This window comes from Thunnus albacares, chromosome 3 (genome assembly GCF_914725855.1).
Source record: "Thunnus albacares chromosome 3, fThuAlb1.1, whole genome shotgun sequence".
Taxonomy (NCBI): domain Eukaryota; kingdom Metazoa; phylum Chordata; class Actinopteri; order Scombriformes; family Scombridae; genus Thunnus; species Thunnus albacares.
In genome coordinates, this window is record NC_058108.1 from 11,508,084 (window position 1) to 11,532,571 (window position 24,488).

General features: G+C 37.3%; 2 protein-coding genes across 2 annotated transcripts; both read right to left on the reverse strand.

Annotated features, from left to right (window-relative positions):
- Window positions 1–1,710: 1,710 nt before the first annotated feature.
- Window positions 1,711–7,958, reverse strand: LOC122979283 (CD209 antigen-like). The gene is made up of 7 exons (XM_044346617.1): window positions 7,782–7,958; window positions 7,309–7,439; window positions 5,827–5,925; window positions 4,926–5,720; window positions 4,434–4,576; window positions 3,202–3,311; window positions 1,711–3,079 (listed from the first exon to the last, which is right to left on the reverse strand). Exons 2-7 carry the CDS (start codon window positions 7,415–7,417, stop codon window positions 2,941–2,943), a joined length of 1,395 nt encoding a protein of 464 aa, XP_044202552.1. The 5' UTR covers window positions 7,418–7,439; window positions 7,782–7,958; the 3' UTR covers window positions 1,711–2,940.
- Window positions 7,959–11,742: 3,784 nt separating this feature from the next.
- Window positions 11,743–16,269, reverse strand: LOC122978763 (N-acetylaspartate synthetase-like). The gene is made up of 3 exons (XM_044345739.1): window positions 15,864–16,269; window positions 15,325–15,489; window positions 11,743–13,696 (listed from the first exon to the last, which is right to left on the reverse strand). Exons 1-3 carry the CDS (start codon window positions 16,069–16,071, stop codon window positions 13,317–13,319), a joined length of 753 nt encoding a protein of 250 aa, XP_044201674.1. The 5' UTR covers window positions 16,072–16,269; the 3' UTR covers window positions 11,743–13,316.
- Window positions 16,270–24,488: the final 8,219 nt, after the last annotated feature.

Genomic DNA, 24,488 nt, shown 5'->3' on the forward strand with positions numbered 1-24,488 from the left:
TGCAGTTAATAGGTAAGGTTTGTTGTAAATATGCTAAAACAATCAACTGTTCTGATGAATCATGCTGCACATTAGGTGAAATATTTAGTTACTGTTTGTCTTTCCAAAATGATCTAAGAAGGAAGAAAATCAAGGGAACACTCACAGTACAGAGAGAGTAATGAGAACACACTCTTCAGCAAATGTGAAGGCGGATTGGAGAGGAATGAGTAGGATCTCTGGCGATGAGACTGTTGTGCCAAACAATGGAGAAGATTCAAGCAACAATATGACAGACTCATCCTCATTGTTACACTGTATTGTTGTATTATTTAATGTTTTAGATGATTGTACTTCTCATGGGCTTAAAACATGTAGAACTTTGATTCTGTGGCACAATGGAGATAAATGCAGGTCAATGTAGCTTCCTCAGCACTATGTCCAATGAGTGGAATGAGGGTTGTAACACAGAGGAAATGCTAAGTAAACAATGTCTGAGAAAAAAGGTCAGACATAAAAAGCACAAAGAAACTTTGATCATGGAAGTTCATTCTTGAACTTTGAGAACAGTAGAAAGAACTATGTGATGTCCCTCCCTGTAGTGGACTTACCAGGTTTAATCCAGGTGGCAAATGTTCGACTGTGGAGAGCTGCCAGCTCACCTGGGCCCTCTAGGCAATAGAAATTGATACATAACTTTACTTCTCCCTTCAGCCGGCATCCACCCTGTATAATGTTCTATCTTCATTTTGGAATCATTCATTGCCTCCACAGCACATACTGTATGTTACACACCCATCACTGCTGTCACTGCTTTCATTGCTGATATGGCTAATATCCATACACTACTGTTTATGAGTTAAGATTAATAAATTATTTTCTTTCATTTGGGGGGAGAAGAGAAAAATGAAAAAACAACTTGACATAGTATGATCTTCTCAAGCTGTTATGGTGAACATGCAAGCAAATTGTTGCTATACTCATTCAGAAAACATGGAGCAGCACTAGCATTCATTTGAGGCAACTTGATGAATATTTACTCTCCTTGTAGCTCTGTTTTACACTACACCAAACCAGAAAACTACATGACTCTTTAGTTGCTAAATGCTCCACTATGTTCACCAGCCAGTCACTAACTTTGTCTGTCTGCAGTTTGGTGCTGGGTAGGTAGAGTATACTGTGTTTATCAGAGGTTTTTAGATTAAAACAGCTGCCTGTTGCATCTGGAATACAAGTTTGATGAGAGTGGAGTTCAGGAAAACCAAAACAATGAGCTGAAAGAAACTATAAAAGTTCCATAGAGTAAAGATGAACTATGGTTCTAACTGCAGTAATGTCGTCACTGAACCCCTTTGTGACAAGTGTGTCCAAAATGTTTCAGAGATGGAAAGAAATGATGAGACATCAATAGACAAGAGGAAACAAAGTTGACTGGTGCTGGCTGAATGTCATCTGGTTCTACTTGAAGTTCTGGTGGCGCAAACACATAATACTGCATTTGCTTAATGTCAACTATAACTCAAAATGTATAAGCAAAGCCAATTGCCATCATACTAGTAAGGTGTAAACATTACACCCCTGTCTTCTTAGGAATAGATCTGGCTTTCCCTTGCCATTAGTCAGTTCCAAAAAGTCTAAAAAGGGTCATATAGACAGTAGATTTCTCTACTAGATATTGCTACTAAGCAAACTCTGAAATAGCTTAAACACAAGCGCAAAAACACAGGTGAATCATATTTGAGTTGTAGGTGTATTAGTTAAAAGATTGCAGTGTAGTGTAGTGTTCATTATACTGAGTGTAATCTTTTGGTTAGATTTGACTCAAAATTGGTCAGAACTTTCTTTTGGCCTCCATGTCTATAATAATGCTCTCTTAATCTGTCTATTCTCCTGATTGATGCAGCATAACACACATTCATTGTTTAAACCCTTTTCAAAGAAAAATAGGAACAGAAATTGTTCTAATATTCATGGCTTCATGCAGGTGTTCAAGGTACATATACACATATACACATATAGATGACACATATACACATATAGACATATAGATGAAATCTATGAATGTGAGTCATTACATTAGTTGTACAAGATGAACAATTTGTAATTAATTCATTATATGCATGTATATGAATGAATATCTAAAACGTCTTTATAAGAATATAAAATAAGAAATAATACATTTCATCGAATTGTAAGCAGAGCACAATATTTATATACAGTATTTTGACCCATACATTTCAGTAGTAAAAGCATAAATTGAATGATTATTAATGTTACAAAAATAATGCAGTATATTTATTGCTGGTGTCAACATAAATCAGTGTGAGACACTATTGGTGTGCAGTATTACCCTCTTAGTTAAATGACAAGCAACGATAACTGAGTACAAAATAGCCATCAGCAGTAAATTAACAATTCTATCTTTCACTGTGTGAACTTCTCTCAAGTTGTTGAGTGATTTTTACCACTGTAAAAGCAGGAAAAAATGACCTACTGGTTAGAGGACACATTTAAAATCAAGCTCCATCCAGTCTCACCATCACTTAACAGGAACCTATAGCAAGTACAACTCACAACTAACAACTTTGAAAATGTATTCATTTGTTAATCAACCAATCACAGTAGCAAGTTAGTTTGATATAATCAGGGAATGTCTTTTTACGTATAGGTACACTGTATATTAATCAGTTGTCATTCTTTAAAAATGCCAATTAGTGGATATCTAATAATCTGAGGCAGAAAGCAGCCATAATACTAGCATAATTGTCTCAACAGTATGTACACATATCAATGGAAATCTCAGTTTCCTTTGAAACAATCATGGTTGTTTACCAGGATGGTTTGCTGCTATCAACCTACATTAGCCTGTATCTGCACCAGCGTAAGCTGGACTGCCTGCTAAATTCAATTTGTCAGTACATTCCTTGTAACAAAAACCTATGTTTTTAACTGTTATCAAACCTATATCTCACAGATCCAATTTTGTGCGATGTTACAGTTCTCATCATTCCAGTCGCCCTGTTTTGTTGCCCTGTGCCAGAACTCCACACAGTCCTGGTCTCTTCCATTATAGCTGTTGGGCTGGCCTGAACCCCAAAACCTGCAATCCAGAGAGAGTCATCCAAATTTTAAAAAAATATTGCTCTATCCTTGGGTGGTTTAAATCAACATTGTCAAGAGATTTTATTTTGGTCATAAAGCAATATGAGTCTTGTCTCTTACGTTGTGGTCAGTGGGGTCCCGTCCACCCATTTCCACTGCCCTTCTACTCCTTCATCAGTCAGTCCAATCCAAACTTCTTTCTCACTTCCATACAAGCTATTGATGAAGGTCTATGAGGGAAGAGACACAAACTTGAAGCTATTGTAGTGGTTTCTCACGCATAAAATAGCATAAAAATAAAAATCAAATTTAACATTTTACTTTATTAGCACGTCATACATACAGTTGGAGTATAGTGGAGAAAATAGCTTAAAGCTGCAATAATCAATATTTTATATTAACAATGGATGAAATTGCTACCTGGAATATGAAAGGTGTTGCTCTGCAGTTTCACAGCATTTTAGTCTATTTCAGGTCATTGTTTTGGCTGAAGAGCCCACAAATTTACTGTTTGCTCAGCGTTGCCCGCTGCTGGCAACAGTCATCTTATTATTTATTTTCAATGCAGGAGATATACTTAAAGCTGCACTGATCAGTATTTTATGATATGATATGAAAAATGGCTCAAATGACATAAAGGTTTCACTCTGTAGCTTAAACTAAGAGTTCAAGTATAAAATATAAAAAGACAATATATGAATTATTTTTATATATAGGTGAAAAATACCATCAACTATATCAAAAATCTATTGTATGTTTTGTAGTATTTAGGATTAATTTTGTAAAATCTGCAAAACAGGCTACTTATAAATTGACCATTTGAGCACCTTTTTTTCATTGAACAGTTTCATTTTGGTGCGATGCATTTTTAGAAGTAGATAAAGCTCAGCTTCTTTTGACTTTGATTAGCCTATAATTATTTCCAGTAGAGTGCTTGTCAGCTTTGTTGACCACATTTTCAGAGATTTTTCAGTTTTTCACATTTTCAGTTTTAATGACAGGAACAGGAAAACAGCTGTCTGCTACAGCAGCAAACAGGTTTGATGAGGGCAGAAAACTGAACCAAAACAGTAAAGTTGTGAGTTGTAAATCCAAAACAATGAGCAGAAAAATGTAAGATGCTTTGTGGAGTTGGAGTTGAGGGGAGCTGCAGAGCAGCTGTTAATTCTTTGTGGGTTTGTCACTATGAGGGATCCCTCTCACATTACATATAGTCAGTTGGTCCATTTTTAATATAAAATATTCAGTAAAAAGCCCTCTAGAAGCTGATTCATTGTGTTTTTACAATAAAAATTTATATAGTGAAACTTGCTCATACATGCCTATAGAAAAATGCACACAGATAAACATACCATTTCTGCTTGGCTCTTTATGATTGCCAGATCTGCTCCTTTGCTTTGACAGTACTCTCTGCTCTGGCTCCAGGTTTTCTTTTCAGTGGAAGTGAAGTAGCAGCTTAACTCAAACTTCCTCCAGCCAGTGGGACACTTCTTATCTGTAATTAAGATATTTATCGATCAATAATCAAACACTGACAAGCATACATGCTCACAAGCACTGAGAGAACATTTTTAGGTAGTTTTCTGTAGGTTTGGATTTGTTTTTTATCAGATGGCATTTTAAGCCAAATAAACTGTGTCTTTACTAGTGTACTGAGAGGATACATCCATGAGTGAGAGTTAATCTCTCAAATCTAATCGAGACAAAATTCAGGCATTGCTTTCAGCTGTGTCCAGGATCATTTTGACAAAAAGGCCACATGCATTTTTCCAGGTGAGATGACATTTTCCCAGTATGAAATGAGTTTAATATATGCTCTTTTTTGTCTGTTTCCATCAGTTTACCTTGAATCGTTGTGTTCAGTCTCTCAACTTCCCTCTGCAGCTGGTCTCTCTCAGCAGTCAAATTGTTGTTTTTCATTTTCAGCAGGTCTCGCTCCTCAGTTACATTTTTGCAGCTGCTTTCGAGCTCTTTTTTCTCTTGTATCAAGGAATTGTAAGAAGCCTGCAACACATCTGTGGCATTTACAAGTAAGTTGTAAGTAGCCTGGAGAGTGTCTTTTTCCATCGTTAGGTTTTGGTGTCTGCTTGCAAGCTTGTCTTTCTCACCGGAAGAGAAGTTGTATCTGTCCTGTAAATGCTCTACATTCTTAATCAGAGCATTGTAACTCAATTGCAGCTGCTCTCTTGATCTGGTTGCATTATTGAATTTGTTCTGTAAATTATCCCTTTCTTTGATCACTGAGTTATAAAGGCCCTGTATCTCATTTTTGCTGGTAACCACTGTATCGTATTGTTGTTTTAACATGTCTCTGGCTTTAGTCAAGACATCGTTGTTAGTCTGTAACTGGACTTTACTTGCCTTTTGCTGCTCTAACTCTTTGCTTAAAGCAGCATTAGTGGTCTGTAACTGGCTTTGATCTTGTTTAAGTTTCTTTTTTTCCTCGATCAGTAAATTGTTATTGGTCTGTATTTGATCTTTCCTTTTTGCTAAGAAGTTTAAACTTTGCTGTAACTGATTACGGTTGGCTTCAAGATTCCTTTTCTCTTTTTGCACCGTCCTCAGGTTCTCCTGTACGTTGTCTTTCTCTTTATTCATGTCTGTTATTTTGTTCTGATGGTCTTGTTCCACTTTTTTGTCTGCCAGAGAGGATGAAAATTAAATTATGAATCAATGATTTTACCATCATCAGGAAACTTTATGAAACATGAATATTTGACAGGGAAAACAAAAAGGTAGACTCACAGTGGACACTCTGACCTATGATCCCAACCAGAAGGACAACACACAGCAGTCCGAGGCAAACTGTTGCAACCTTGAGAGGGTTGTTCCTCAACGCGTAAGCTGAATGACAGCGAGAATAGAAACAGAAACTTGAAATTGATTAAGTGATCTCAGGAACTTGTGGTTTTATGCTTCATCTGTATTTTGACATTAAATGGTATTGCAAAATGCTAAACAGGACATCTATTAAAAGAGAAAGTGCTGACTAATTGTTATTTAGAAATGCATATGATTCTATATATATATATATATATATACATACACAACATATTACATATACCAGCAGAAATCACATATATAATTCGTAAAACATATAACAAGTCAGAGGACCTGTCAAACCTATTAAGATGGTTGCTGTATCAATTTTATCTTGGGTTGGGTAATATTGAAAAAATCACATTTTTTTAACTTTTGATGTAGTAAATTTGAAGTTAATTTGAGAAAACATCTATGAATAAAATAACCAGACAGAAATTAATGTTTTGGCTAATCCTGTGAATTAACTACCTGAAAAATCAACTACACACATTAAATCACATTAAAACAACAACTTTGTTTATCCAATACAGCAATCAGTCAGACCTGCTTGTGATTTGCAACATTGTCCACATTGACCTAATACAACTAACGGTACTGATAAGATAAATGCCTAAATATAAATTCTATGGCAAAATCTCAATCAACTGTCAAATTCCTATGGTCTCATAATATATTGTGTCATTTAGAAGTAGCTATACCTCGGCTTAGCTTCTTAAGTCCCAGTGATTTCTCACTTTTTCCAGTACACTGCTTGGAAGCTTTGTTAACCACATTTTAGAGTAGCTTCTTGAAATTTCTCACTGTTTTAATGGTAAGAAAACTGAGTTACAGCAATAATAGTAGATGCTTTTAACCACCGTGGGGGCAACAAGAACAAGCTATAAACACAACACCTTATCACCTTATACTGTAGTTGTTGTGGCAGGCACATATCTAGCAGACATGGAGCAACATTAGCATGTTTTTGGTGCAATTTTCAATGCAGTCCAATATTTACTCTTCTTTTAGGTCTGCGTCTCCACCAATTCCTCCACTGTTTTAACAAACAGTTGTCTACTGTTTGGTGCTGGTCAAAGGTTTAAGGTTTAACTGTTTCCAGACACATGACTCCAAATGTTGCTCTGTGTTAGCTGTGTAAATAGGCAATTGTTTGCTAACATGTTTGCCATGTAAGCTTTAAGAGGTAATATGTCAGTGATGTATTTACATTTATCTCTGAGAAATCAGAAACTGAACAAAGAGACAGAACTAAAAAAGAAAAGTTGTTGGCAAAACCATGAACACCTGAGGCTAAAATGTTCTGTGAAGGGAAAGCGAACTGACTGTTGACAGTTTGGGTTGACTGTCTCATGGTATAAATTGTATAAATATCACCCAACATTATTTGAAATTAAGGTTTGTTACCTGACAACCGAAGTTTGGGCATGCCATCCTCTAAAAGTTGCTTGTAGCTGGTTTTACTGTCACTGACATCCATGTTTGTCACTGTAAAGGATTTGTACTCGACAGTCATCTTTGCATCTGCTCCTGAGAGTCTTAATGGTAAAACAAAAAAGAAGAACTAGCACCAGGTTTAGTTTTCAATAATGTTACTACAAAATCTCTCCCCTTTCAATCCTTTCCCTCTCGTTTATGTTCCTCTTTTACATGCTTTCCAGTAAGTTCATATATTTGCATAAAGAAGATGCAAAATGTATCACAATGCTTTTATATAACCAAGATTAAAATTATCTATATACATCCTCAAGGTGCTGAAATGGTGCTTCTTTGTTGCTAATAGCTTATAATAATTTAATTCATGTGCCAGGAATTAGTTAAGCTTTTTGCAGTCCAAGAAGTGTATTAGTAATGTAAGATATAAAAAAAGTAAATCTTACCTCTCCTTGAAGAGATGATGACAAATACAGCCTGAAAATATCAGAAAATATCAAGGAACTTAGTTTGAAAGTAAAGTCTAATTTATAAATTGCCTTCCAGTAACTTCACCGTGCAAGGGCCATCGTAGTTATGTGTCATGAAATGCCACGTTTACGATAAATACCTGTATGGTTTTCTTAAAACTGAACAGAAATCGAGGGTTGGTCAGTAGGCGGAGTGAGAGCCTCCCATCTTCCTCACTGATCCTGAGTTAGTCAGAAAAAGGAGTATTAGGTTTCTCAGTGTTTCTCAGGACACTCTTTGCCCTCCAAGATTGATCTCAACACTAGTGGTGCAGTTTGTGGTGCTATTATAAGCTACGAAATTGCTTTCTTTTTTATTAGTTTTATAATCGTCATAACAATATTTTGATGGTTGCTGTATCATTTTTATCTTGGGTTGGGTAATATTGAAAAAATCACATTTTTTTAACTTTTGATGTAGTAAATTTGAAGTTAATTTGAGAAAACATCTATGAATAAAATAACCAGACAGAAATTAATGTTTTGGCTAATCCTGTGAATCAACTGAAAAACCTGAAAAATCAACTACACACATTACATCACATTAAAACAACAACTACGAAATTGCTTTCTTTTTTATTAGTTTTATAATCATCATAACAATATTTTGAACCAGACAAGATAAACTTATCTGTGAAATAAATTTGTGTGTCTGATCTGAATAAACACCTCCTCTCAGGCCATAAGAGCATGACAACCATCTGTGGTGCTGTGTTTGAGATCATAGGAAATAAAGTTTTCGTTTGGTGCTAACTGAATTCTGCATAGATCAGCGGAACTTGTGTATGTGTCCATTTCACAACACAAACCATATGCTGACATGAACAGATTTCACAAAACACAGAAACGCTGAACATGCAGTTTTCATGTCATCATACTGTGAAAGTTGTTTACTCAGGTTTTGTTCTAGCTATGTTAGATTCTACTTAAATATTACTCAGAATGCCAGTAAATCCACTTTGTGTAGACTCTGTTTCTTCATACTGTGATCATCATTAATACACTGTGTGTACTTTTAACACCAGACAGAGATTATATGAGACTGTAGAGTGTTAATTTGGTATGGAGATTTGTTTGGGTTTTTTTCACATTCGTCTGAACTTAATGAATATCTTCATACAACTTTATGCATGACGCAGTGTCCTCCCCCATCACTCTTATTGTTACACATTGCATATACAGTACTCTCAGTGCTCATATTTCTATTGAGCTCACTTTTCTGGACCTATTCTATTCCCATGTTGACTAATGGCTCTTAAAGGACAGGTTCACAATTTTTCGAGTGTGTCTTAAAACAACAGTTAGGTGTCCATACGAACACTATAATTATTCCTCCTGTTCATACTGGCTACTAAAAGATTCCCTTCATAATGCACTTACAATGTAAGCAATGGGGCCAAAATCCACAGTGTGTCAACACAGTTGTTTTGTGCAAAATTGTATTTAAAAGTTGATGTGAAGCTTATATGAGGCTTCATCAGTCTGAGTTAATCATATCAAGTGGATATCTGCCACATTTACAGTCTTTTTAGCATCAAATTCTTCTTCTTTGTGTTTCCTCGGGGAGTGTTTCCCTGTTGAGCTGCAGTGGAAGTATACTAACAAAAAGAGGAACTCTGGCACTAAAAAGACTGTAACGTTGAAAGATTAGGACACATGCTGACACATTAGGATGAATTAAGCTTCATATTAGTTTCAGATAAACTTTCTTTTTTTTTTTGGCACAGAAGGAGGATTGCGGATTTTGTCCCCCATCACTTACATCTTCTAATGGTCTGGTTGAACAGGAGGAATGATTATGACAAGAAAAATCTGTTTCAGTGTTCATTTTGGCGCCTGACTGTTATTTTAAGACAGACTTGAAAAATTGTGAACCCTTCTTTAACATTTTTGTAGGTGCAGCTGAAGGTTACGTTTTAGCTCTGAATTTAAACATTTAGGTCGCTGCAGGAACAAATCAGAATCACATTACTTGTCACAAGTGTGTGGATGTGGGAAAAACTTTGATCAGCAACCTATCAAAATTTCAGCAACTCATGCTTAGTCGAGTTCCTGTGTAAATGTCACATGCTGTAGTTGATACAGCAAATCAGTTATATGACACAACCGAGCTGAACATTGTCAGGAAACACACATGCAGGCTGTGACCCTCTACTCATTTTCACTTTTGTACTTTTGTTCTTAAATTTAACAGAATTTACTAGAGCAAAATAAGAAATGCCTATATTTAATCCATTAGATGTGCACAGACCTCGGACTTGTTTGTAGCAATGTGAAATAATTTACTGGGGATCCATCATGCCCTCTTCCTCTGTGCCTGGTATGTGGTATGAAATTGTCAAATCAAGCAATGGTTCCAGGCAAACTTCCCCTGACAACAACTCATCTGTCCCTGGCCAACAAGGATGCAGAGTATTTTATTTGTTTGAAAAGTCAACACAACTTACAAGAGCAAGTGATGATGAAGGTTAAGAAGCCACACAGGACTGCTGAGACGGCCATATTGCCAGCGTGCACAGCAGCTGTTAACAAAATGCTAGGCCCACAAGCAGCAAAAGAAATTGCAACGGTTCCGCTGTTGGACTGTACCATTGGAAGGCGAATCAATGACATGTCTGCAGGCATTGAGGACATGGTTTTTGAAAAAATCACATCCATTGCGAAATTTTCCTTACAATGCAATGAATCAACAGAGGTCAATGGGCATGATCATTGGCTATTGGCAAATGTTTTCCTTGTAGATGGGGACCATATCAGAGAGGATTTTTTATTTTGCAAAGCAATGCCTAACAAAACAACCGCAGAGGAGATTTATCATGTGACAACTGTGTATCTTGAAGAGGGGGGACTGAGCTGGAAGAACCGTATGATGTGATGGGCAGTGCCAAGGGTTTCATCAGCAGGGTCAGAGCACAAAACCCGAACGTGTGAAGCACTCACTGCTTCCTTCACGGAGAGGCACTGGTTGCAAAGACGCTGCCAAAATCAGATGTACTGGACAGAGCGGTGAATATTGTTAATCTCTGTTAATTAACTGTACGAGTTGAAAGAAGAACTCAGAATGATCCTGATAGAAAAGAATTCTGCATATGTGGAATTGATTGCAGATACATGATGGGCGCATAACTCAAACTGAACTCAACATTAAAATGCAAGGCAAAGAAAATCTTCTCACACTCTGGTGTACCTTTGTAGAACAGTGTAGGCTTGAAATGTTTCTCTTGTGCAGTGAACATTCAAACAGCACCACATTTTCTGTCGTTATCTCTTAGCATCTGAAAATTCTTGCGGAGAGATTTAACCATTATTTTCCATCTGAGCCTTTTGCGAAGTTTGACTGGTTCCATGACCCTTGGAATTTATGTGCACTGGAAAGCTCAAAAGACTTGCCACTGATGGCACGGGAGCAACTGGCAGAGATCAGGGAAGATCGCACATTAAACATGGATTTTCAAGACACGGCTTTGGACATGTTTTGGATATCACTGGAGAGGGAGTACCCAGTAGTTTCAAGTAGAGCCATTGCAATTCTGCTACCCTCCTCCACGACATATTTGTGCGAACTGAGCTTTTCAAGCCGAACTTACATCAAGAACAAGTACAGGGAGCAACTGAGGGCTGTGGAGCAGGAGCTCTGTCTGCCTCTTATCCATTCCTGCCAGAACAGGGCGGTTGTGTGTATCATCCCAGGCTCAGGTTTCCCATTGATAGTAAGTCACATTTATCTCTGTCTCCCTCTCTCTCTCTCTGTTTTGAGATTTTACATATTTTTAAAGGGTGCCATGACTGAAAAAAGGTTGAGAAATGCTGCACTAAACCATGGCTGTTAGGGTGCTAATAGTTAGCACACATAACAAGTAAACGGTTTAATTTCATTTTATGTTCATTAATGCTCATTTATTTTATGACAGATAAATAAAATCAACCTAACAATATTTGACAAAAATCTTTGATGGCAGCTTCCAACAGCACTGAGCCAACATGTCTTACCATTTAGTAAGTCAACTGAAAAGAAAATAAGAGGAAGTGAGTAGTGCTGACAGAGCGGGGATCAACTGCAACACCCTTCTATTATCTTGTCTGAGCAGCTGGGTTGTCACGATCAGTTAAGATCTCAAAAAGAGCCAGAAAATCATGAACGCACAGAAATGACCGCTCCAAGGTGTGTGCAGAAAGCTGCATTGTTGTTCGCCCAGAGATTTTTTTTAAAAAAATATTTGGTTCATTTGAATGTTGCACTGACAGACTCCAGAGAAAAGGCTAAAAATATAAAGGCCCACAAGGCTAAGCCATGCAAATGAGATTGATCCATTTTTAAATGATTCACTACTTAAATACCTGCTAGTACAACCACAGACAATACCATATATATATTTGTATATTACATGTTCATATTAAGTTTATATCAAGGCATTTCAAACGGGATAGTCAGTACTGACCTATAGTCAGCTGGATAATAGCTGGGACTGTACAATTCAAAAGACATTGAAATTAAGTGTATTGTCTCTTTAAAAAGTCACACATTCTGTCCGCACATAGAATATCAAATGAAAAATTCCAACAAGTCATCAGCCTTAAACAACAAAATATTGTTGTCATTGCAAAGTGACCTTTATGAAGCACATTGTCATGTAGAACAAGTATCAGCAGGGAAACATAATTTGTCAATGTCCTTTCAAAACAACCCATAAAAGCATTAATTTGAGCCTTTTCTGATCTATCACCTCTACAATTTAAATATTATTAAGTTTAGGTAGCTAAAATGCTTGGTTATGGGTGGGGAAAGATGATAGTCACAGTTAAAAGAAACTGTTTTTGACTTAAACATCACCTTTGTTGTTTCCATTTCATTTATTGTAAAACGCCTGAGTGTAAAACACTGACAGTAAATTATTGATATCTTGGTAAGATGAAGGAATTCATTTTCATTTCATTTATTTGTACTGTGTACTTCTTTACTTGTGTGTTCAATTAAGATGTCATGGAGTATTGAAGAATTCATTCATTCTTTGGGATAATCTGTTGTTTTTTGTTGTTGTTCTTCCCTCCTTTCCCTACCTCTCCTTCTTCATGTGCTTGTTTTGGTCCCACCTGCCATCAGATTCTTCCTTCATATTGTATTATTGTTTTATTGAAGAATGCTGCATTTTTTCACCAAGAAACTGTCTATGCCATTAATGTCTTGTGATTGCGTTGACAATACTCAGTGGAATAAAAAAAATATTGAAAAAGAAAGACGGTCTTCAAAGTCAGCCACCTTCACCTCCCTTCTAACAGGTTTAGTAGTGCTATGACATCATGCTACTGAGAGAGGATGGTCATCATTTGCATGGTAACAAAAAGTTGCTTGAATGGAAAATGTAAGCATGTCATTTTAAGTACATAAACAAATGACAGATGATTCTGGTGAGGACAGTCTCAAAGATTCATTTCAGTTCAGCTGTCTGCACTCCCACTATAAGGTCAGTGTTGTCAATTTGAAGTGATATTTTGCACATCCAGGCTGTAGTGATGATGGCAGACCCTGTAGAAAACTCGTTCCAGTAAGGACCATCTTGCACCAGGTGTGACGTACCCATTTGTGACCCCCACACAGCGGAAGCCCAGACGCTGGTAGAGCTGGTGAGCAGCGGGCGCATATGCTGTAGTTCCCAGGATGACAGTGGAGTATCTGTGAGTGACAGCAAACTCCAGAACTTTACGTCCCAGCGCCACGCCAACTCCGCACCGCCGACAACTGCGGTCAACTGACATCCGCTGTAGCTCGACAGAACCTCTTGGCTTCTGCTGACTGACTGCTGCTACAACACCCACCACTTTGCCTTCCAGCACTGCTACCCACAGACGGGAGTCTGAGGTGGAGGGCAAGGACACAACACAAACATGACGAATAAAGGATGAGAAAATGCAGTGAATAAAAGCAAATCATTCATTTTAAAACACAATTCATTTCTCTTTTTTTCACACAGTCAAAGTAACAAAAGATAATTGGCCTCCCCAGCCAACCCATTCTTATTATTACAACAATCAATCTTGGAACATGGACAACATCCTGTTTCAGCGGGGATAGTATTTCCTCTGTCATGAAGTTGTTACATTTTTCCTAGTGATAAGAATAACCTCCAGATCAATGTTGCATGAAAATTGTGTTAAGGAAAGAAAAAATATATATCACAGCGCCTGCTGCACTTTAGTATCTTTCATACAGTGATCAGTACTGCAGTTTTCAGACATTATGCCTCTGGAGAGTCTTCCCAATAAATTTTTGAGTTTCAGCAGTAAATGTGCTGACTTTGTGTGACTTAATCTTCCAAGTATTTATCATGCAATGGACAATCACTCAAAAGTTTCTTTGTCCAAGGGTGCAACAATTGTGGACAAAGTAGAGCTAAACTGTATCTTATTTTACATCTTTAAATTCCCCTTCCACTCAAAAGTAGTTCTTATTATTTTTTCTTGTTCATTCAGTTGGATGTTTGACGTTCATTGTGCAGAATGATATTTGTGCAGAGTTTGACACTAGAAGGCTGTTTTCACATTCATCTGCTGAAGGGAGAAATCTCTTCTCTGTGCTCACCGAAAATCTGAGCTCCTAAGGCATCTACCTATGAACATCATAGTTTGAGGGAAAATGTAGTCAGAATTTACAACTTACACAAGTTTGATGTAGAAACTTGAAGCCTCCAGTGCACAAATACTGAGAATGGATTTTACAGTGAGGAAGGAGACATCTCATGTCTAGCAGTTAAACTTTTGAAATTAAACATATTTGGATATTTATAGATTTTGGAGTTTTAATGAGGAAGAAGGAAAGAGGCCATTTTAAAGATTTTTAACACAGTAACTGAATGATTTTTGTGGAAAAACATGTCAGACACAATTTATTATTCTAAGCAGATGATTTTTATATGTCCTAAAATATGTCTGTAGGGAATCTTTAATTATGTTTTGGTCTACTTATCTGCCAGCGCTTTTTTTGGCCAACAAGGCCTGCAGATGAAAGGCTTGTTTTTATTTACATGTTAGGTCAACAATTTTCATATTAATCAGAAAAAAAATATTATTTTCCCTCTTGCATGTAATTTAAGGCCTAAAACTGATTATATCTGTACTCAGAAATTGTGCAGAAAGATTACTCTGTGAACCCGAACTTCTAAATCCAGGTAATTCTATTGTTATTTAACAAAATAGAAAATCTTATTGTTACAATAAGTTTGTGATCTTCATTTGATATGTAAAAAACTGGAATAGTGGCCATGAACATATACTGTATTGCTCCTGCTCAAACTGACTCAGTCTACATTTTGGGTTTTTGCAGTTCTACTTGTGCAAGGTCGCCCCAACTTTATGTTCGGAGAGCCATTCTTATCCATTGGCATGCTTAATCACAGAATTAATCTACGTCAGTTGAAAATAGTGGAAGCAGATCATTTTTCTGTACATACTGCATATGAAAATTAAATTAAATTCCAGTAAATACCTGGGGATTTCATGTAAAACTCTTCAATGTCACCCATGTCTCTGCTCATGGCTTGCTCTAGGTAACCATGGATCACACGTCTGCTATAGAAGTAGCGCCCACACAGCACCATGGCAGGGAGGAGTCCTATCACCCACCAACACATGGTGATGACAAAACATACAGCTGCCAGAGGAAAGATATGGATGGATATGTGAATATGAACAAAATATGCAGTTGAACTACTTTTAACTTTCTTCATAACTGCAGTATAGAAGACAATTAAGGTCTGCAGATAGCTTTCACAAGAGAAAATATAATTGAATACAGAAAACTACCATGTAAAACTGAATAAGAAAGAAAATTGAAAAAGACTATATTATAAAATGTGGCAACATAAGGAGAGAAAGCACAAGGATTATAATAAACAGAAAAGTAAAAATGCCTTTTTGCAGCAGTCATGAAACTTTCAAAGAAAGGTTTTTGTATATACCACCAAACACATTTTTATAAACTGCAGAAACAATCACAGAAATAAGTAACTTATGTGGTTATCTTACCTGTCATAGCAGAATAGAGCAGCAGACTCTCGGGGTGATGTCTCAAGCCTCTGAAGGCAGTATCTGGTATCATCTCCATCAGCCCTTCAGAAAAGATCCGCTGTACCTGCAGTTTATCCGCAGGCTCAAACTCACGCACAACTATAGTTTGAAATCCATTTTGAGCTTTTAGTCTGCTGTCATCCCCTTTCTGTGTTTTTTCCTCCATATCAAACTTTTCAAAAATATGTGATGCAGCTAGCAGATAAGCAGGTATAACTAGTAGCTGAGGTGCAACCACTGACTACTTCTCTCTGCAATAATGCTCCCTTTTGTTATGTACCCCCGAGGCTTTTCTGCTTTTTGAGCGTTTGACAGTAAGGTTTCTTACAGATAAGATCCCCAACATACAGCACGTTTGTTTGGAGGCCAGTCACACCCTCTTATCAGTTCCCACATGAATGTTTCAAGAGATGTTGCTTCCAGTGAGTTGAAAAGACTCCTCCCTGACCACTCACTGGCCTCTGTCAGTCTTACAGTAATACTCACCTATTAGCAACAGCCAATAGGTTTCAATGAAAGGCAGACAAAGCTAGTGCCAGGCGATAGTCTTCAGGTTAAGTTATACTTACTTACTACTACGTTTTTCTGACATCTTATTAAGCTACTTTGAAGTGGCTTAGTAAGAATTAATTAATAATTGTAATTAGGTGTTGGTGTGTGGAAAGCAGTCTTACCATGGGTTTTTTAATGGAGGGTAGATATCAGTTTGATCTCTCTGCGTTCAGTTGACAAACTGTTAGCTTTACAAAGGAGCTGGAGGTGTGGGGAGGCGGTTACCAAATGAGGATAAATGTGACTACCTGCAACTCCAAAGTTGTCTTATTTACATGCAATGTGTCCTTAGTTAGCTTGTTAACATTAGCCACTGGTAAGTCTACATCAAGGACAGACCTCGAGAAGAGGAGACATGTCAGTGTGGAGACTGTGGAGTTGTTTAAAGGCACCTTGACATAGCTGGACAGCGTAAGAGAACATAACGTAACTAATTAGTTTTGCTTTGGAGTAAGAAGTAATCACTTATATGCAATATGTGCTTCATAATTGATAACTTTTCAACCTTTCACCTGAACTATGGTTCAGGAAAGTTCTTAATCCACCACTAAACAAAAATTTGCTCAAGAGTTACACACGCAAACAATATAAGAAGGCTTTGAATGAACGCAATTAAGAGCATACGCAAACACCACCTGTTTCTATGTTGGCTTGAGGCTTAAGATGGATCTCTGCAAAATGAGCCACAAAAGCTACAGTTTATCCATCTGCACTACAAAGGGATGTATCTAATGTAATGCAGTCATTTTATCATAATTTCCACACAATGAAAAGTGACCATAGTGATGACGGCAGAAGGCGAGAGGCTGGGAGGAGGCAGGGAAACTGGCAGAGAATGACTCACTTCTAGTCCGAGAACTCTCAAAAGGTCTGTTGAGATCAAAAAGAATCGGTGTACATCAGACAAGACCAAGCATGCCAAATGTGACATGAGGGTGGGATCAGTTGGATTCTATATTTAACTGCAATGACGCATTTTGGTTGTGATGCATGTTATATGATAATGACACAAATGTTGGAGTGGGGGGAAACAGGAATGAAAAAAGCTAAAACAAGAGCAAGAGACAAAAACTGGAAGGACCAACAAACCTTCGATAATAGGAGAACTTCAGGATCGTTACCTTCAACTATCTCAGCTCACTCCTTCAGTCTGACAAGCACTTGACCAAAATGTTTTTCTCTCTCATTTACATGCAAATGAGTAACAGCACTGTCTGCTTAGAAACACTTCATCAGTGCATCTTAATGAACCCTCTCCTACACAGGTGAAGCAGAAACATAATTTAATAATAACACAGGCAAACAATAATAAACATGAAGCAACATCTCTCAGAAATTTCAAACTAGAACTCACTAACGAGGCACACCTTGAACAGTTTTACAAATTTTCCCCCAATATCACAGAATCACAAACACAAATACACCCACACACTCTCTATCGTCATCTCTCATTTCCTTTTTTAAATACACTGAACATACTAAGAGCACAATCTGCCTACCAATCATTCCCTTGTCCTATGATATGATTAGCATCAACTCTATCAAAGATATTCTGATTTATTTAATTCCTCTTGATCTATACTGCACACACCTTTTCATTTATGCAAATAAATATGACTGGGTAATGAAATAACAAAACATCAGTAAACATATTTTACCCATGAATGATGCCGCCTGATTTTGTCAAACACTATGGAATCAAATAAGACAGCATGATCTCACAGAAATACATGGAATGACCACGACCTCCTAAAGGCTGATTTATGGTAAGTTACTCAACACTTTTGTGTGTTGCTCAAAAGAAATGTCATGCAATGTTTTCAATGTATGCTCGGCAAGCTAGCTAAACAAAATAAATGGAATGGTGTATTTGGTGGACTTTCCCTGGCTGACCTCTTGTTAATCACAATGAAGTACCTGAAAACAACATGTAACAAATCGTCTAATATGTCCCAGCTTGGCCACAAACTACAGTATCTTTGCAGCAAACTGCAGCTCAGAAGCACTCGTGCGTTGAGCTAAGATAACCAATATAACCATTCTGTCTTTTGGGGCTCAGGAGCAAATATATCTTAATCAACTTGAGTACATATTTGAATAAACGTCAATTGTCACGTGCTTTAGATAGAAGGCTATTATTAATTATGAAATGCAAGTAGGATAAACAAGGTGTAGGTATAGACTAGGTCAGACTAACGTTAGTATTCACTGATGTGTAGTTCAAGAGAAAACAGTAATCCAAAAGTAATTTTTAAACTAGACTTGCAAACAGCAGGGAGAATAATGTTTAAATATCGGTAAACTTTCAACTGAAGAACATTATCTGAAAAAATGCTCTCTTGTGCCTGTCAGGTGCTTGCTAGGATTATACCAATTGAATGTAAGCAAAAAATAAACATATGGTAGTCACTAATTGGGTAACCAGATGCACAAATGTATTTCTATTTTCTCATTAAGATGTTACTGACCTTTTGGTTTGACTCCACAGAGGAGGATGAACGATGATTATATGATGTGGATGGTTGCATGTGGCTTCTGTCCCTCCATTAATGCAGCAACAAAAATGAAAATACTGTATTTTACTGTCAAATCTTACAGTAGCCTACTCTTAATATCTGTTCTTGGTTTTGGCTCCAAAAAGCATCAAAATTTTTACAGAAAGTAATTACAGTGTAGTAATTCTAGTTTCACTTTATTTTATTTAAGTGGGTTTATTTTCCATCTTATGTTACATGGGTGCTGAGGTCAGTGGTTGGTAGATTTGAGAAAAAAGACTGGTGTGTGTGTTTTTTAACCTCATAGCACCACTAAGGATGTTTTTTTCCAGGGAAGCTTTGGGTTTTGCTTGACACGGATAAGACCTACAGTGAGGTTAAACCCGTGGGAAGACATTCTGGGGTAAGCTGAAAGAGGCTTATTTCGGTTAATCAAGTCCAGTGGTGAGTCTGTGTCCATTGGGGAAAGGGAGGTCTTGTTATGCTTATGGCTTCAGAGACCTAGGCACCGATTTACAGATTGTGTACACATAACGAAATACTTTTTTTCATTATTGTTTTCACTTTGTAAGTCTCAAATTACCACCACTGAAATATGCATTCTATATATTGTATTTTCACTTAATTTTTTATATCTTATGTTTATTAACATTATCAAATGAGTTATTTTCCATCATCTGTACATTTACATGTTTATATGTTCATTTTATGTCTTTTTTGATGTGAAGCACTTGGTGCATGTCATTTCTTTTGTTGTAAAGCATTTTGAGCTGCATTATTATTAATCATCATCATCAGTAGTGATATTTTTAATCCAAACCATGATCTTTCCCTAACCCTAACCAAGTATTTTTTGTACCCAAACCAAACTAGACCTTAACCACAGCATTGTCACACCATAAAACATAATTATTTTTTAACAGTGATTTGTGACAGTTTTGAAAAGCACAGACAAATGCAGCCTGATCTCACAGAAATACATGAAACGATCACAACCTCTTAATGCACATAATTTTAACACTTTACGTGCCACCACTATGTAATGTGGTGTAAAAAGGTTGCGGCCATCTCACATATTTCTATGAGATCAGGTTGTTCAGGAACTGATATACGGTATATTATGCTGATAGTCACTTTATCATGAAAACATCATAAATTATCTTGTAAATTAGCTATAAATCTATCAGTCGCTAACTATATCTGCTATGAATCAGTGCAGCTTCTTAAAGCTTGAGTTCGGGACTTTTGTCTCTCCCTTCTGGCATTGAGAGTAAAGGGGGGTGCTCGGCCCTGATTGCCTGACACAGGCAAGCAGCATGCTCTCATGTGCACCCTGAATGACAGGCACTCAGAGACAGATATATTTTGATGGTCCACCGTCCCAAAAACATATTTTTTGACAGTCCACTGGCCCACCAGGGTTTGTCCCAGTATGCTTGATGGCCAGTACACCACTGGCCATAACTGTTGCAGTTGTAAAACGATGGATAGATTGTTTTGAGCGTCACACAACACCCAACATGAAATTTAAAAACTCTGTATAATGTGACATACAAAGATTTATCTGGCAGTGATAGGCTTAATCAGCATTGTGTGAACTTTTTTGGCAAGGGCTTGAATGTAACAGACATTCATTTATATGTAAAAGTTCCACACAGCAGGTTTAAAATATTTTCTGCTGGTATTTATCATTCACTGTATATCTATTGATCCCAGAACTGCAGAGTTTTGAGCAGTAATTAATTGGCCTCAGGTGAGTCTTGTGAATGGAATAGTTTGACAGTTTGGGAAATGCAATTATTTTCTTTCTCACTGAGAGTTAGATGAGAAGATTGATACCATAAAGAATCTATCAGCAAGATGGCAAATAAGCATATTTATAAAAACATTACACGTTACACACTTAATGATGACAATTTCCATCCACGTGCTAGATGAGTTTATTATGTGTACATAGCACTTATGCAATTCTCTCACCTGTAAATACAACAAAAAGACAGTCTTTTATGAATATTGCTTCCTTTGCTGCTATCCTGATTGTCCTGCGGTATGACTGGGCTATCTTGCTTCTACCATAAAGGATTACTGCACCAGTCAATAACATACCAAAACTACTCCTGCCATCTACTGACAAAACAAATATCACCCTACAACTACTTGAGGCGAAAGCAGGTGAGTTTTCCCCTAAAACTAATGTTAGTATACCTTGGTATATAGTAAATTTCGATCGATGCAGACATTCAAGCCTCTCTACTAATTGGCTGTTTCATGATGCAGCTTAGTCTAAACTGACATGAGTGGTACCACATGGCATACAGAGAGTTTCCTGTCACTTCGTTGTTGCATTATCTGTTGGTCTTTGCCAGAGAAAATATATGCTGCTTTTCATCCTCTATGTCTATTTAATCCAAGTTCAAACTGACTGAAGATTTCTGTCAGGAGAGTTTCTGTCAGTCTGTGATGTCATTTAAGCCTCTGCCTGATTTGCCTCACTTTGATCATCCATAGTGATCCCCTAGTCACATTTAGATGTTTATTTTTCCCATATTTGTTTATCCTAGTGTTGCAGTGGTATGAGTGATAGCTCATTTTTAACCTAATTTAGGTGGTGACTCAGTAAACTCAAAAGGCCCCCACAGCTAAAGCCATTATAGAAGACACATATTCTTCATGCAGTAAAATTTGATTCCATGCAAACTGTGCACTGCCATCCATAAAACCTTCCCACATAAGATGTAAATACACAATAATTTATATGAACAAAATCTGACTGAGCAACCCACATCTATATAAGAGAACGTTAAACAGTTTGAAAACAGTTTGTCAAAACGGAAAAATAGTGTCGGTATCCTGCTGGTCTGTGCTATTTTCATGTATGTGACTGTTATGGGTGGCTGTGGCTCAGAAGGTAGAGCAGGTCATCCACTAATCAGGAGGGTTGGTGGTTCAATCTTCAACTCATCCTGTCCGTATGTCAAAGTGTCCTTGAGCAAGATACTGAACCCCAAATTACTCCTGATGGTTGGTGGCTTGCCGTTATCTGTATGTGTGTGTGTGTGTGTGTGTGTGTGTGTGTGTGTGTGTGTGTGTGTGTGTGTGTGTGTGTGTGAGAAAGGGTGAGTGAGCAGCAGAAACATTGTAAAGCACTTTGAATATAACCATGTAAAGAGGGCTGAATGATGCTTAGCAGGAGCCATACTACTGAAGCAAAAAAGAAATGCAGAAAAAAATACTATTGTTCAAGTGTCTTTCTGAAACTCAGACAAAAAGCTGTATCCCCAGGCGATTCAGGAAGTAGTGAACTTGGCAGCTGTTTAAGGCTTTAGTTATTTTTTGCTAATTTCTGACTGGAAAGAAGAAGAGAGAACTGGATCAGAGCCAGGAACAGGAGTAGCAGCAGTACTCTCACTTCCACTGCAGGGAAACAACTGTCCTTGTTTTGTTTGTTAGTGAGTGCTGCACTGAGTCAAGACCCTAGGGGGCTCAGGCTGTTCAGTTTGTGCTGAGTGGGCTACAGTGTGGAGGCCTCTGTCCTGGTCCGTCAGTTCCCTGTTCCCCCGCCATGCCTCTGGTTAAGTTGTTTTTCTGCTGCTTCTCCTTTTTCCTGGTGAGCATTAGTCACCATCAAAGTATCTATAGTGCAATCAGAAAGTAATACACAGTGATGTTTTTTGATGGTTTGCTTGTTTTTTTGTTTTTTATTGTTTTAACCCCAGTGCATTGGAATAGAAATTGAATAATGACTATAAGGTCAAGGAGCTTACTTTAACATTGAAGCATACATGAACAGTGTAGGAGTCCTAGCTCTTTCACACATTGTCTCCCAGTTTAGGACCAATGCAGTAAGGAAGATCCTGAACCTACAGACAGGGCAGATTTTTTCACTAACAGTGGAATAATCTTGACTGGCCAATAAATCACCCGATCTTGTTAAAATACTAACCTAATCAAGTAAAGGTACACAAGTATTATAAGCAAAACATACTTTAAGTATCAAAAGTACATGCTACTTTATATAGTTTTGTAGTTAGTACAGTGGTTCCCAGTAAATATGAGGGATTGTGAGATGATTAATGAGGTGGGGAAGAAGAGAAAAAAACTACTGCGACACAAAATTGTATTCATTTTTTGGACTTAAATCTTTTTAATCTTAATTCTTTTTTTATTTGGGCCTCTAACAATTATATAAATGAAACCATCTGAAAAGTTTAGAGGGGAATGTGGTGGACAACTTAGACATTTAAAACATGACATGGGGCCTCAACTAGACACTGCTTTTTTTAAGGGGTCACAGGCAGAATGGTCTGGATCTGGTTTAATCTTTAACATTGTGTTGAATTATGTTTTCTATGTAAAATCTTAACTGTTGTGTTTGGGTAGGGTGAGAAGTGTGCACACTCATGTGGTGACCCAGGCAACTGCCTATGTGGCCTATGCCACAAGCCGCCCTTGCCAATGAGTTCACCATAGACTGGAGTTCACTTGTATAACACTACAGCAAGATGAGAAGGAAAAACCACTGGAGGTCAGCAAAAACAAGATTTTCAGTTACTCTTAGGATTTTTAATTAACTGAATAAAATTGAAGGTAAAAATAAGCTAAACAGGAAAAACAGAAAGATTTTTTAAAAAATACAGAGTAGTTAGAGCATGGTGACAGGTACTGTATGAATGATTAACCCCATACTGAGAACCTCACAGAATAATTGAGGACCCAACATTCAAATGTGCAGTTTACTATAACATTGAACATTGACGTTGGCAGCTGAAATGACAACTGTCTCTTTTAACAGTTGTTGCTAGCGAGCTAATTAAGCTAATGTTAGCTCCAGAGTGGTCATAAATATGCACTGGACGGCTACATACATTATATCATTCTAAATAAGTGAGGATAAAACTAAACAGCCTCATCAGCTGATGAACCATGTAGAGGACATGGAAATACAGCATTGTATTGCAGTGTAAAGCTAGTTAGCCGAGTATTATAAGATATGAAAAATGTAAGATGAGACTAAGATTTCGCTCTAACATAACCCTGTTTGGCTGTTAAGCTTATGTGAACCAGCTAGACAGAGGTCAGATTTATCCTTTATTGTTTGTATTTTCAAATAGTATGTTTCACTTTTAACATTACAAGAGATAAAGTTTTGAGGATGAGGACTAACCAACCAGTTTGGTGTTAACCAGTTGTTCCAGACTCATTGAACCAGATGTTGAGCAGCACAAAAAATTACTTAAACAGTAGTCACTATTTTTGTGGGCCCTCCAGTAAAGTGGTGCATCATAGTTACTAGGTAGTCCTAGGTTGTTATTTTGGGATAAAAGGCTTAGCCTGCAAATAACTGTATCAACTCCACAATTTTTTTAATGGTTTCATCATTCAATGAACCTAAATAGTTTAGTTTCCAGCCACTTTACATTTTCTTATTCACACGTATGATCCACTTTAATTCAGCAGAATCAAGATGTGAAGAAACAACAGTGCAATAGAAAGATAAGTATGAATGACTGTTGACTGAGGTGACAGTGACATTACC